The sequence below is a fragment of the Symsagittifera roscoffensis genome, chromosome 1 (genome assembly GCF_963678635.1).
Source record: "Symsagittifera roscoffensis chromosome 1, txSymRosc1.1, whole genome shotgun sequence".
Lineage (NCBI taxonomy): Eukaryota > Metazoa > Xenacoelomorpha > Acoela > Convolutidae > Symsagittifera > Symsagittifera roscoffensis.
The window spans coordinates 97668611-97684335 of NC_087062.1; the positions used below are offsets into that span (position 1 = coordinate 97668611).

The following is a 15725-nucleotide window of genomic DNA, read 5'->3' on the forward strand; positions in this document are numbered from 1 at the left end:
AAATCCCGATGATTGTAAAAACGAGCTACTCAGACTAAATATCACAAGAAATAAAAGCACCGACAGAAAACTAGTATATTTTCAAGTCTTTGCCGATTCTGTACATCAAGCAGAACTTGAAAGATATCAAGGACATATAAAACTAGATGAAAAATACCCATACAATGGCGCACACGGAAGATTAACTTATGACATACACGATAAGCACTGGATACCACACATTGGAATAAATAATCCATCAAACTGCAAAGCAGACACAAAAAATAAAGGATATCAAGAAATAATGTTTTTTGATTGGAAAATACAACTCGAAAAAATACAACTCACACGAGATTTATCCGACAACACAATGATTTATCAAGGAATTAGATTACCTTGGAAAAACGATCAAGGTTATTGTGATCCTACAACACGGACACAAGCAACAATTGTTTGGTTTCCCGAAGATACATGCACAACATTTCAAGTAGCAAAAATACACGCTCGAATGATAAAATTTCACGAAAAATATTTTATAGAATCAATTCCATGTGAACAAGTCCATCCATCGCGAAAACAAAGTACTGTATTCCTAAATATCCATAATATAGAAAATAAGTTAACAAGTTTCCAAATATATCAAGAAACAGAAATCGCATGCAAATACAGGAACCCACTTTACAAAACACAATATTCTGAAATACTAAATGAATACGAAAAAGGTTTCGACATGACCACTGGAAAAATAAAATTTGACCCATATGCCACAGGTCACCCTCTAAACGAAGGAACATCATATATACCAGTTAACTTTCAAAAAAGCAATGGTCAACCTGGGGGAAAACTAAAGCCACATGACACTAGACGTACACGTTTACAGGAACTATCACTAATGAATAACACTTATTTTGATAACATCCACTATGATATCCACTTAGATATGAAGTTAGACTACACGATTAGTCAAATTTTTTAAGAAATATCACTCTCCGAATTAAAAACACTTCACCAACTATGCGAATTAGAAAGGACACAAATCCTACAATCACTCGCACTAGCAGTATTAAAAATACCCTACGCAGGATATTTATTGTCAGGAAATAGATCAAATTTTCTAGACTACGAAAGAAACATTTTATGGTTTTATACTTGTACCAAAAAAGTATCACCACTATATGTTTTTGAAGATAAACGCTGCTATAAAAGAATCCCTATATTATAAAAATAAGGTACATTTTGTTGACACACTTTCAAGACGAACATAATTTTGGGATACCGCAGTCCCATGTGGATCAGAAAATAGCCACAATGTAGTACAATTGAACCCTGATGAAGATAAATATTATCTTCCTACTCGATACCCTACGTTAATTCAATCACTCAAAAAAATATCACCCGAAAGCATCAGAGCTATTGCTCGTAATCCAAATATTGATTCACAATCAATTGGAATATATTCAAAATCAGATATCCAACACCACATTAGAACACAACAATTCCAAGAATTATTAACACAAATGGACACTATACAAAGACAATCAATTGATCAAAATTTACGAAAACTTGCCGAAACCGCAGGATTTGCAGATATTTATACACAAGATTATAGCGGATATTTTAAAGACATTAAAGACTATATATATCTAAACGGTGAAAAATACAGACCACAAGATATTTCACCTATAAATATTTTTAGCTTTGTTACCCTAAAAATGAAATTCTCGATTTTCTAGGATGGCCCTATTACATCTTAGAAAAATTAACTATCCTATACGCAATGTTTAATTTTATAGGATTTCTTTTTTCACTTTTAAAATGAATCTATAACACATGCGCTATACACACACAAGTAAATAGACAAGCAAGTGTAGCACGCATACTATTTGCAGGATTTTTTGGAATTTTTTCTTCATCAAGAAACAAAATTCTTCTAGACGCACAAATAAAAGAACATAATACAAAAATAGCGACAAGACAGAACACGTACGACGAAGAACATAATAACATAGAAGTAACACCTACCGCACCACAGTTGCCACCCCTACCACATAACCATCCATTATCCTTAGTCCCACGTAATTTCCGAAACCTAGCAATAACACATAACCCAAATTTTAGACCAAATATATCGCAAAGTCCCGTACAACATATAATGAAACATCATTCACAAGATGATAATACATATGAACAAATTATAGAACAACCCCATACCACCGCTTTTCAGTCTCAAAATAATCATTTTTTTAGCCCACGATGAGCCGACAACTTGGATCCCTACACCGCTCAAATTCCCACCCAACCAACCTCCACACTCCAATCCCAATAATCCCACTTTTTGCTTTCCCACCACCCGATTTCCCAACTATTAATATATCATCAAGCACGAATTCGGATACTAACTCAGATATTTCAGTTTTATACTCCATCTTACAACTTAACAACCCTAATATAGAAACCCCTGACGAATTTGCAGACTCCGAACCATCTCCATCCAATAATTTTCAAACCAACTCCTCAGTTTTTTCAAAACTCCCTTTTCAACCAATCCCACCAAATAATTCACTCCCATCCGTTTCCACTCCTTCTTACGCTTCGCAAGTAACCCCAACCTACTCTCCACTTCATTCCGACCGATCATCTAATAATTCTCCAGATACCCCCCAAATTTCCCAGGAACTCGATAATTTTATCACCCTACAACAACAGTTAATACAACTTAACACCCTCACCATACATCAAACTTCATCCACAATAGAATCCTCAAACCCACCTACTCCTACACCCTCCTCAGCTTACACTGCATCATTAGCACAATCATCCACATCCACCGAAACATCTAACAACACTAACCGAGCTTATCGCACTTTTAAAAGCAAATTCCCGAACCATCCATTCCCGATTAAACCAGGAACAGCCTGCGAATATATTAATCCTCCACAACACACCAACACAAAAGATTTTCTAGCAATCACCTTACCCTCATTCCCACAATATACATTAAACACACCTAACGACACTAACGACACACGTAGTTTTGTAGATGAACATGTTTTAATGCCCACACTTCACTGGACAGCATATTACCATTTTACTAATCCCCTTTGCCTGCCACTATCTAGTACTCATGACGATATAGAAAAGAATAAAAATATGCTATATAGACTCACCGCAACACTAACACCTAGACAATTTACTTATGTAGGATATAAAAAATTACTAAAAACATTCACTGGACCTCGTGCTAACGAATTTACAATAGAATATTACGACCATAATATCATCCGAACTAATCAAGACCAATTTCTAGATGACGACCGCTTCGCTAACCCACAACTAACAGAAAAATTTTTCATCAAAACGTCATATGTATTCACACTTAATTTTTTTCATAGAAAATATGATCATATCATTTCTGAAGCACTAAATGATATTCAAGCTTACGAAAGTTTTAAAGACAAATTTCAGTTATTTTCACTAACCTTTCACTTCCTTGCACCACAAGAACGCAATTTGCACTGTTCACACGACATTATGTTACGCACTAAACAGACTCATACATATACATACTATCGCTTCATACAAAATCATTTTGATTTACATACTCCATCAAGACAACAACCACACCATCGTTTTCAGTTTCTTAACTCGCAGTACACTTCACCATTTTTTCTTAATTTCACTTATTGCATCAAGGATACTAACCTCCACGGCATCCTCCGCAATTATGACCCAGTAACACAAATGTATATATTTTGTCCCATCACGAATACCTTTAACGCCGAAGAATCCAGACCCTTCCTTATCCCACATGAATTTATCCAGCCTCTAGAAATCCCAATATTAGAATTCATTCACAATACCAAATATAATCACAAAATATATAACTTCAATCAAAACACACCTTATGAGTTTGCAGTAGGCACCGAAGAACTAAAAACCATTAAAGCACTTCAATTGCTTTGGCCACTGCTCTAAACTAAAAACATCATTCGCACTCTAGCAAAATTACTAACAACATCGGACATGATACACAACATCTTCCCCCACGGCTTTTTCCCAGACGATTAACAGGTAAGTATAATTTAAAAATATTTTTAACTAATAAATTTAAATTAGTACTAACCATTCCTTATTCATGTTTCTTTTACATTTCTAGTCTTCATATCACGATCATCTGCAAAAAATAGAAAAGAAAAATAAAAAATAAACTTGTTAAAATTCTTCTAAACTTCATTAATATTTTGCACAAAATAATATAATAAAATTCATACCAAATGTAGTAAATAAATTTATAAATTGTTTCCCCATGAAGCAGTAAATTTAATTACGATGAAAATTTATAACTTTAAATTTTCCCAAAAAAAACAGTAAATTTGAAATTCTATGTAATAAATTGATAAAATGAAAATGCAGTACTAACCTTGTGATATTTTCATTCACTCGCACAAGAATTCTATCCAAACTCGCACAGCTCGCCCACGAAGAATTGTTTAAATAATGATTTTGAGTTTCAAGTTTTAACACTCAACAACTCTAACACGCGATAACAAGTTTCAAACTTTCCTTTAACCCGGTTGGAAAGGAAGTATATACTAAACCAAACTAACCAACGCAGCCTACTAAACTCCACAAATCATAAAATAACAGCATGACTAAGAAAAGAAAACCAACGGTACCCAAACCGAAATAACCCAGTTTAAAACTGGATAATTTATTCTTTTAAAGACTATTATAAAGTCTAAGAAAGAAATAATAAAACACAAAAAAGTCGCAAGACAAACAAATACCAAAAACAATTTGATTTTTGAAAAAAGGACACAACGAAAGAAACATAAGAAAGACCAACATAAACCCAACATAAAACGTTATCACATAACAGGACCTCTCAAAGAAACAGCACGAAATCATACTCCCACTCCTGGCCTAACCCACCAGAGAGGACGTCCTGAGCATGCTCTATAGCCGGCCTAACCCACCGCGCTACATCCACGCTTTGTGGACGCACTTCTATTTTTAATAAGAGGTACTCAAGGGTGAGTAACTCTTCAAAATAACCGAACTAAAACAAAATGCTTTTGTGAAAACAACTAACTAAATTCATGATTAAAAAACCGAACTAATAAAATTTTATAAAATGTAAATCATACCTCGCAGTATATAGATCAACACACAACAACAAAGACGAACATCCAAAGACAAAATGATTCCATCACACTCGAACAAGAATGGCTAACCACAACCGATATGCCGTCCACAATCACAACTCAAAGGATTTAGAGTACGACTTGACTTCGCAGAAAAGGACTTCATTAAACTAGACCAATGACCACCTCGATGTTCAAGTATACGTGCAGATCCGAGTTACGAGGCATCCCTTTCACACACGATCTCCACGCCATTCCCAGACGAGGTTGAACACAAAACAAGTTCTCTACATAATACAGAAAAACCCGTCATAGCAAACCATTTTGAAATCAGATTGATTTCATTGGGAACACAGTCGTTGTCACAAGACAACACAACGATTGATGTCCCTAACCGAACCGGACAAGAATTTGATGTTCGCCAAATACCAACGTTCATCATCCATCCTTTGAATTGCAGAAAGATAATTCTAAAAACTCTGTAAAACCCGGATGGGTGGAACCTGATCTAAACTATATTTTATGATTGGATAAATTGGATATTTTACCACTGTAAAGTATTTAAAATTAACCAATCATAATCCATCTAACTAACAACCCACTTATTTGTAAGTGCTGAAATTACTTGTAATTTCAGCACCAGAGAGATTTGAATTTACCTTAGAAATTAATTGTCTCTCCAAGATAACTTCAGCAGCCGCAATAAACCAGTATACCCTAGATCTATTGAGCCTAGCAGAGACTAGTTAAACACCCTGAGACTAGAAAGTATAAGAGTAAGATTAGGATCGGTATTAGACTAAGAAGTTACACGAATCTATCCGGCCGAAAATAAGATAGCGTGACGAGCAGACGGTGTACCCTATCCGAAATTACTCTATGAGTTAAGCACATCGGTAATAACTCAGAAGGACAACCTAGATGCTGAGCATGAAACCAGATGCTCAGTTTCTAGAAAATTTTGGTTCTGGGAGGTTTTAGTTGATGGGAAAATTGTGCTGAGGAATTTAGTGCGCCAGTAAAAGAGTTTTCATATGATATCACACTTGAACCTCACAGGAGTTTTTTTGAGGTAACTAGAATTGCGCTGAATATAAACACACTTCACGCCATATTTGCTACTGATCTACAAGACTGGTCGTAGAATTGAGAACCTATTTTTTGTTCACTTAGCTTGAAAAAAAAATCATTTTTGCATAAATTTGAGATTGAATCAATTTTATAAAAAATAATTAAACACTTGTTCGGTCATTCTAATTTTTTTCTAAACATATTTAAAAACACAATCAAATTTTCGTGTTCATGATCAACAATTAGAAAAAACAGAAAAAATCGATTATTTATAGAAGAAGTTAGAAGCGGGAAAAATGTCTATAAGATAACGCATCATTAGCATTATCATGAAATCTGATTTGTTCAGACGGATGTTGCAACTACCAATCTAACACTTTCCAGGCAAACGGTCAGAGTTTTGGCTACTCGCCCAGGGAGTACTTCAACATCTTGTCTACTTTGGGGAACCCTCTAGAGAAAAGAGACCTGGTGTTTATCACAGTAAGAGAAAACTAATTCAAATTTAAGTAATACATTTTGCTTCGCTTTGACAAATAATCGTGAGTTATTGCTCGACAACCATTACGAGGGCCATGCTGTTTATACGAAATGCACTTTTTTGGCGTATGTCTCTCTGGAATCCGCGTATAAACTTCGAAGATGTTAATTTGGGCAGGTGGAATCCACCGAGAAAACTATCAGAAAATCCGCAAAAAAATTGTTGTGTCGCACAAATCACAGAGAACGAATAAATAAGTCAACAAAATTTGTGTATGAAATCACAATTTAATTGTAAAAATCCCAGATGTACTCAACCAGTGATACACTTACTCAGTAGAAAACAGCTACAGCGAATGTGAAAACTAAAATATTATATCTGTGATGAAACCAAGCTTGTTTTTATGAAATAAGTACCCCGTGTCCAACAAATGTTCTGATTCAGGTCTGAAATATTTGTTTCAGAATTATATTTCAGATCTGAAATAGGTTGTGAAATGTTAAAAACACGTTTGGTTACTTTGGGAATTGGTTATTTCAGATCTAATTTCAGATCTGAATTTTTTTCCTCATGGTGACTTCAAATCTGGAAAATCTATTTCAGATATATTTTGTTTTTCTAAAAATTTCTAACATAAGTCTAAAAATTTGTTTTTGTTGATTACTGCAGGCCTGAAATTTCAAACTTTTTTCCACCCATTTATTTTCTATTTTTCTATTTTTATAGCATCCCAATGTACGGGATAAACATCCTAAACCCATCAGAGCCAATGAAAATCAAAAGTTTGATAGGTCTTCCAATAAATTTTTTAAAACAGGGATATTCTGAAACAGTTGGAGAAGAAACTAAGTTTGAAAACAAAACAGTTTGTGTGATTATTAAAAAGCCCATTTATTTGCTCGAAATGCATATTTTATACGTTAACAAAGGGTTTTTCAGATTTAAATTCAGATGTGAAGTTTCGTTTTTCAAGATTATTTCAGATATGAAACATTCAAATTCTCACCAAGATCTGAAATAACAAATGTCAGATCTGAGAATTAAATATTTTAAAATAAAAAAATTCAGCTCTTGTGTAGAAAATCCGCTGGGTACGGAATTTAACTATTGTTTGTGAAACTTAACACAAGTTTTTTACATTGATGAAATCTAATCATGGAACGCGTCTCTTTAACCACCAAATTAATTTTTCGTTTGTTTACTTAAATTGCTGAAGATCCTATAATTTTCGAGTTTTTACCGTAACTGCTGTTGGTGGTTTGTATCATGAGATGACTTAGTTACAAAAACTTTTTTGTTAAATAACTGATCACAGAAAATGAAAAACCCCCTAAACTTAGCTCTAATTTCAATATCTATATCTTAAGAATGTATAAAACATTGTGTCAAACATGGTTTGTCAAAACGAAACAGAAATGATTGCTCTTTTTGTCTGATGTTAAACTGATTACTTTTGCGAGTTTTCGGTGGAAAGAGTTTAGAAAAATTAATTTTTTTTGAGATTTTTCAATATCAAAGCTGTGATTTTTGTATTGGAATTTATAGAATAATTGGCTGGCCTCAGTTCCTGGGGACCTTTCTGAGTGCTGACTAAAAAATTATTTTAGCATCATAGATAAACCATTAAAAAAAATAGTAGTCTAAAACAGCGCCAAGAACTAGAACAACTTAAACTACAAAAAAAACAGGGTGTTTCAATTGATATGTGATTTTATAAAAGCTTCTCAATCTATAACCGTTAATGCCTCAAACTTCAAACTTAGAGATAATTTGCAAAACAAGCGAAGAGATGATTATTTATCTTAACTGCCTTAGTTGATTAGCTCAACTTGGTAATTTTTGCCCGCATTTTTTCCGATTAATTCACATATTCAACGGGTTTGTTCATACGTGAATGCGATCAGCAAGTTGGTTTTTATCGTAGAAGAAAAACGAATTATCTGTTTATTTGCTATTTATGGAAGCTTAACTGAAGTCCGTTGGAGGCTCATTGGTGGATTTGCAATTGCGCCACGAGTTACATCTATAATTCAAACGAACCAGCTTGTCAGAGTTTAGAAACGTTTCCGAGGACAAAGTGGGCTCTCAAAATTTCATGGACGTAATGAAAAGGAATGAGTTTATCAGGAAACAACGACGCCAATGCTAGTATTACACGCCCTTTTGGTATCCATCTTAAGTTTCGATAACCGAAGCAGCAGCCAATCTGCAATCGAGTCGCACCACAAGCTGGAGAGTTAGGAGACATGCAAAAATGAAGCCCTAAAAGGTGCTCAAAACATGCCAAACTAAAAAAAATACGAGCTTCCATTTTAGACCTACTTTCAATGTCTGGTTTTTGAGCATGCTCCAAGCAGCAGCAGACTGGTTCGAGAGGAGTGCCCTTACGAGGCGAACCAGATTTCGACGAAACCTCCTCATCAGTGGAAGAAGTTCCGGACAGGTCGGAGACCTGGCAGAACCTCTCAGTTTGTGCCGTGTTTTTGTCTAACAGAGGTATGGTCCCAGCGCATGACCTCTGTTTGCTGCTAAGAGCTGGGGACATCGAGTCCAACCCAGGCCCCACCCGGTGCTCAGTCTGCGAAGTGACCTTGAGTAGCGGCCAACCCTTTCTTGCCTGCGAGGAGCAAGGATGCTCAGAGAAGTGCCACAAAAAACAAGACTGCAGCGGCCTGTCGAGATACGGGAGCACAGCATGGAGATGTAACTCGCACGGAGGCTCCAACCATCCCCAGATCTTCAACGTAAGACCCACCAGCGCGACGGGCGTCTGCCACGCCTGCATCGGCCCGATCCGCAATCACCAGCGCAGCCTCTTCTGTAGTGAAGCCGTTTGCATGGCCCGCAGCCGCTACGCTTCAGAAGACTGGAGCTGCCCCATCCACAACGTCGTCTCTCTTCCCCAACCGTCTCCCAGTCTCTACCGTCTCCCAGTCACAGGAGAGTCAACCCAGCGACAAGCGAACGTGCAAGGTGTGCAAGAAGACCATTGCCAGGAACGTTACGGGAGTCGATTGCCCCCACTGCGACAGCACCTTCCACAAGATTTGTGTGGTTAGACAAGGTTTCACTCGTGACCAAGTGGAACTCTTAGCGGCGGGCGAAGACTGGAGCTGCAGCAAGTGCTCTGTCCCCCAGCAGCACACGAATCCGAACACCGAGTACACGGTGGAACCCTCTGAAAGGAAGACTGCCACCAGCAAAGACTCACTGCAGATCCTGCAATGGAAAGCCGACAGCATCAAACTGAAAGTTGGCGAACTGTCCGAGAGAATGAAGGAACTCAACGTTGATATTGCCCTCATTCAGGAGTGCAAATTACGAGGGAAGGACAAGACCCCTAGCATCAAGGGGTACAGTTCTGTGAGAGCGGACCGACCAGTCGAACGACAAGGAGGTGGGCTGATAGCCTACAATAAGGACGACATCGCCTTCGAGATCCGCCGCTGCTGGAACAAACAGACTGGGAACGTGGAGTCATCTACTGAGCAAGAAGATTAGGCTGAGCAAGAAGAAGTGGATCACGCTCACCAATCTCTACATCCCGCCGAACAGAGAGACAGGAACTGAAGAAATTCTGAACCTCGACAACCTTCCAAGCAGTTGGGACTGCTTTGTGGCCGGAGACATCAACGCTCACTCCTCCCTGTGGGACCCGCTGCAACCGCAAGACAGCAGAGGCGATCGCATTGAGGAGTGGCTGGCGGAAAACAATCTGTTGTGCGTCAACGACGGCTCGACCACTCGCGTCAACCGAGGCACGGCAGGAGAGAGCACCCGGACGCTTTCTTCGTCCCCGCTGAGTGGCGAGAGAGAACGGAGTGGAGCGTAGGAGTATGCCTCGGGTCAGACCACCTGCCTATGCTCATTAGCATTCGCTGCACTGTGAGCACCTTCCAGCAGATGCCGCAGCAAGCACGCTGGAAAACGATGGAAGTGAACTGGGCCGACTTCACCGCAGCCGTAGAGGAAGACATAAAGAACTGGACCAAGGAGCAATCCGTCCACACGAGAGCAAGACGCTTCACGGAGTCCCTCATCATGGCCGGTACATGGCAAGCACAAGAAATACGGGATGTCAGCCGACATCCGAGGACTAGTTAAGAAGAGAAACAAACTTCGCGAACAGGTCCACACCCACCGCGAAGAATGGGTACAAGCCTGTGGCGAAGTGGCTAGAGCCGTGGAAAAAGAAAAGGAAGAGGAATTAGTGGATTTCTTGGAGTCGCTCGAGTCTCCTAGCGACTAGAAGAAAGCATGGAGAGTGATTAGCTTGTTCTCCCGACTCCTGTTCTCCCAACGAGGCGATCAGGAGAGGTGACACTATCATCGTCTCCAATCACGCTGAAGCTGACGCCTTCGCCGCCCACTACGCAAAGATCAGCAAACTGGACTCACCAAACTCAGAGAAGCAAAGAGATGGATGCAAGCCCCTAGCGCAGACGAATGCGCGGCAGCCGACTTCAACATGGATGACCTGAACCGCGCCATCAAAAAGATGAGAAGCAGAGGTGCCGCAGATCCTGATGAGGTCCCGCCGACGTTCCTCAAGGCCCTCGGTCCGGCCGCGAAAGAGGAATTGCTGTCCATCTTCAACCAGTGCTTCAACGATGCTGAAGTGCCACAACCCTGGAGGAACGCCACCATCATCCCTTTGCTCAAGATGGGGAAACCTGCTAGCAATATCGAGTCCTTCCGCCCTGTCAGTCTGACCTCTTGTACGGTCAAGACCCTGGAACAAATGATAGTGCATAGACTCTACCACTTCGCTGAAGCCCGTGGCCTCTTCTCTCATACCCAAGCAGGCTTTAGGAAGAACAGAAGCTGTGAAGACCAACTTCTTAGAATGACCCAAGACATAAGTGCCGAAGAGGACGGTCATGGCGCTCCTCGATCTGTGTAGAGCGTACGACCGCGTGTGGAAGGAAGACCAGCTCCTGTCCCTGGTAGACGGCGGAGCTCCATTGAAGATTGTGCGCTGGTTCCACGCTTTTCTGAGGAACAGGCAGTTCAACGGGAGCCTCAGCAGAACGAGATGGCTCATCCACGGCGTGCCTCAAGGAGCAGTTTCATCCCTCCTCCTTTTCCTGTTTTATATCAACACCATTGCCGACAACCTCCCCGACGAAGTCAGAAACTCCATTTTTGCAGACGACCTCACCATCTGGGCTGGCAACAATCAGAAGGTAGAAACGTGAGACAGCATCCAAAGAGCGGTCAGAACTATTGAAGAGTGGTGCAGAAAGAAGATGATGACCCTGAGCGATAAGAGCGTTGTCACGTTCTTCTCGAATGGCTCTGGCGACGCGAAGTGGATACCAAGAATCACCTCATGAACGGTCTCCCTCTCAAGTTTGACCCAGCCCCGAAACTCCTCGGGATCAACATGAGCAGAACCTTTTCATTCCAGTCTCAGGTCGACAAAGTGGTAGCGAAGGTTCAAAAGAGAAACAGCATCCTCGCATGCCTTAGCACGTCACATCGGGGCTGGAAGAAGAAACCGCTTCGCAAGATCTTTCTGCGGACGCAGCGTAGCGCGCTAGACTACGCGGATCCTGCCTGGCAGCCGTGGCTGGCCAACACCCAGCTCGAGAGACTTGACCGAGCCCAAAACCAAAACTTACACCGCATTACTATACAGACAGCTTCCTGCCCCCTAGAAGCCCTTCACCTCGAATCCGGTGTCCAGAGCTACACGACCACCTCGAAACGACTGGTCGCGGCTTCGAGAGAGAAAGCGTACAGGCTTCCCCGACATCACCCCGGCGCATCGCTCTCGACGGCAACACCTCCCACAGACTGTGCAGAGACAGCTGGAGGGAGAAGAGCAAAATACTTGAAGAGCAACTCCCCGACGACGTGCAAAAGAGGCTCCCACTTCCACAGATCAAGGAACCACCTTGGAATGGCCAGGACAGACTTTGGAGTGTCTCCACCACCCTAGCAAAAAAGAACAGAAGTGACGACGCCAAAAACAAAGCGATCAGCATCATCAGCAACTCTGATGCTGATTTGGTCATCTATACGGACGGATCGGCAGCCGAAGGTACTAGGAACGGAAGTGCAGGGTTTGTAGTCACGAGAGGGAGCCAAGCGGACCCCGAAGTCTTGCATAGCGTCAGCATCAAAGGCAGGGCTATCACTTCGTCCTTTGAGGAAGAAAGTAAAGCTTTTGGTGCAGCTCTGAAATGGATAGAAAACTCCAACTGCGACCCCGACACCGCCATCATGATTTTCACAGATAGCCAGTCCCTTGCCACTGCTCTCGAAGGCGACGGACCTGAGACGTCTGATCTCAGGCTCACTTTGGACTTCCTCAGGTGCCCGATCAAGATCCAATGGATTTCAGGCCACATGGGTATTCCAGCATGCAATCTCACAGACGAATCCAAACCAATCACTCTGAAAAGTGCGATTTCTACAATTAAAAGATCCTTCAAAGACCCTCCTCCAAGATGCTCGGACGGCTGCAACCTATGCAAACCTGTCTACATCACGAGACGAAGAAACTATTCTTAGCCGCAAAGACGTTACGATGATTGCGCGCTTGAGATCTGGCGACAGCTTGAAATTGGCAGCATATCGGCACCTCATGAACCCCGCCGAAGACCCCACCTGCCCATCCTATCTCAAGATCCACACGGAATTACGATGCTGGCGAAGAGATGCTTTTATGAGCTCCCTTCGGCATAACCACAAATAACCACAACAACAACAGCAGCAGACTTCGCATCACGGTTGATTTTCTCGGACATCCTCAATTCTGAAATCGAAAGGAGATGGATTTTGATTAAACCAAAAGCGCACATAGATTGCAAGCATCAGGGTGAAAATAAAGGGTACGCAAAAAATTAACAACAAATTTATAGGTCGGCGAAGCCCTATACACTGGCCATCCCAGAATCCGAATGTTAACAACCGTACTTTTTCGCTCGAGGATCATTTGGGTGAAAATTGTGCATCGCGGAATTCTACGAACTTTTGAAGTACTCGTGCAAAGAGTACAACAGGCCTAGAATACAATAACGGCCGATAATAATGAGCAATCATTGAAAAGTTTGAACAAAGATTACAATTATCTGTTGAGCAAAATGCCGGAAACTTCCAACATCTCAACAAAACAACTTTATCAGACATTCAAATCTCCGTCTCTTGTCTCTCTTCTGCAAAAAAAAATTAAATTTATTTCTTCTCAGAAAAATCATAGCGTTTATATAACTACAGTTTGAGCAAGTTTAAACAGTTTGAGCAAGTTTAGAGCAAGTTTAAACGCTTAGAACATGTAGTTTAGAGCAAGTTATTTGCCTAGAACTAAGCAAAAACCGACTGTCTATATAGTAATTTTGTGCATTTGAACTTCATTATATCATGATTGCTGGATGCCCATTCTTATACTTATTGCCGAAAAATTGCTTTCATTTATCTTAATTTGCCGACAGTGGCTTTTACCTTAGCACGAATAGCGCAATAAACAAAATAAAAACAAGAAAAATTATTGTAAGTAGTTATTTTGCTAGCAAATTAAACATGAATCTTCACACTAACAGATTAACAGATTCCTCGCAAAATGCGTGCTCCTTTAGAAAAGCTCTTTCCAGTAAAAAAAACTAATGAATTCTATTTAAATAATGCGGATTCTGCGACAGTTCACATAATTTGAATGATGTATTTATTGTTTGCGCAAACTTTTCGACTCCACAAAATTTTTTATGAAATCTGCAAATTTTACTGCTTGAGAAAAAGTTGTTAGCACAAATGAGTTTGATTTTTTTGTCTCTGGATGTTACCACAAAAATAACATCAAAAAATTGCCTTGGCATCCAACCTCGTTGCGAAATCCTTTTCCAATCTCAAAAGAAGCAGTTTGACCTCAAAATTAAAATTTACAAATATTTAATTTTTTGAAAGCATGCGCTGATTTAATTTTTTGCAGCAGAATTAGACTGAACAGAAAAAATGTCTGATGAACTTTGTCAAATGTTAGATTTAAAAAAAATCAGTTTTTCAACCGTTTCAGTCGAGATGGGACGAGCAAGTATGCATGAACATAATTGGCCAGATAGACTTCGGCCAAGGGTATTTCATCCTGGACGGAGCTTATGAAGGTACTAGATTTCCATTTGCATTTCCACCTCTTGGAGATTCCACCGAAGTTCTGGTAATCTCGGGTCAACGAGTTCAACCAGATCTGACCTTCAACAGGTTCTTACAGAACGTGGTTTGCAAAGAGAAGCCGAATTTTTGCGAAACAAGCACGTCAACAACTACACCTGAACAAGAAGATGTGAGAAAAAGATTGTTCCACGATATTTGAAAAAAGATAAAGCAGATTTAAACGCAGTTTCAAATTTCATGTTTCGAGTACTGAAACGCGGAAGTAAATTCGATATGGCGTGGTTTTTTTTTTCTTTTTTACGAAGTAATTTGACACTTGAGCCAGATTTGGTGCAGTGACTTTATCGATTAAAATTATGTAAATGGTAATTCGAGCAGCAGTTACATTTTTCTAATATGACTAAAATTATACATAAAACTGCTCAAAATTTTACAAAAGTACGGAAAATTACGTTTTGAGTTTTGCGCTGTGATTGAAACAAACTTAATTGCAGAACAACAAATGTTTGCCTGAAAGTTTATTTTAATCCAAAATTTTACATTGCAAAGCAATAAACTTTTGAAGTAATTTGTTTGAAAATTGAGAGTAATTTTCAATCGTTTTTTACAATGTTTCCTGCACTGCTTGCGTTAAGTTATTCAAAAATGAGCCCAAAAAACCGTGATCCATAAATCCCTCAAAACTGAAGCTAATCATTGTTATCAGCGACCTAAAATTACGTTGGAGATTTTTTTGTAAAGAAAGTGCAATAGCATACCTGCTTTGTTTTCAGACAAAAAATTGTCGTTTTGTGGGAATCAAGCTTCGAGATAAAGTTCAGGTTTTTCAGTAGTCTTGTAATTGAGGATATAAATTTTAAAATATAACATGATTTTTCGTATCAGGACACGGCTCTGAATGTACCGACTCTCCTTTCGGGTGATTGAAGTTAATT

General features: G+C 39.7%; 1 protein-coding gene across 1 annotated transcript in view; it reads left to right on the forward strand.

Moving 5' to 3' along the window:
* LOC134857302 (uncharacterized) overlaps window positions 1-15159 on the forward strand; it is a 37392-nt gene extending 22233 nt beyond the window's left edge. The window contains exons 4-5 of the mRNA XM_063873695.1: window positions 6544-6677; window positions 14693-15159. Coding sequence (XP_063729765.1) covers window positions 6544-6677; window positions 14693-14989 — 431 coding nt within the window. The 3' untranslated portion in view covers window positions 14990-15159. The remainder of the gene's footprint in view (window positions 1-6543; window positions 6678-14692) is intronic.
* Window positions 15160-15725: the final 566 nt, after the last annotated feature.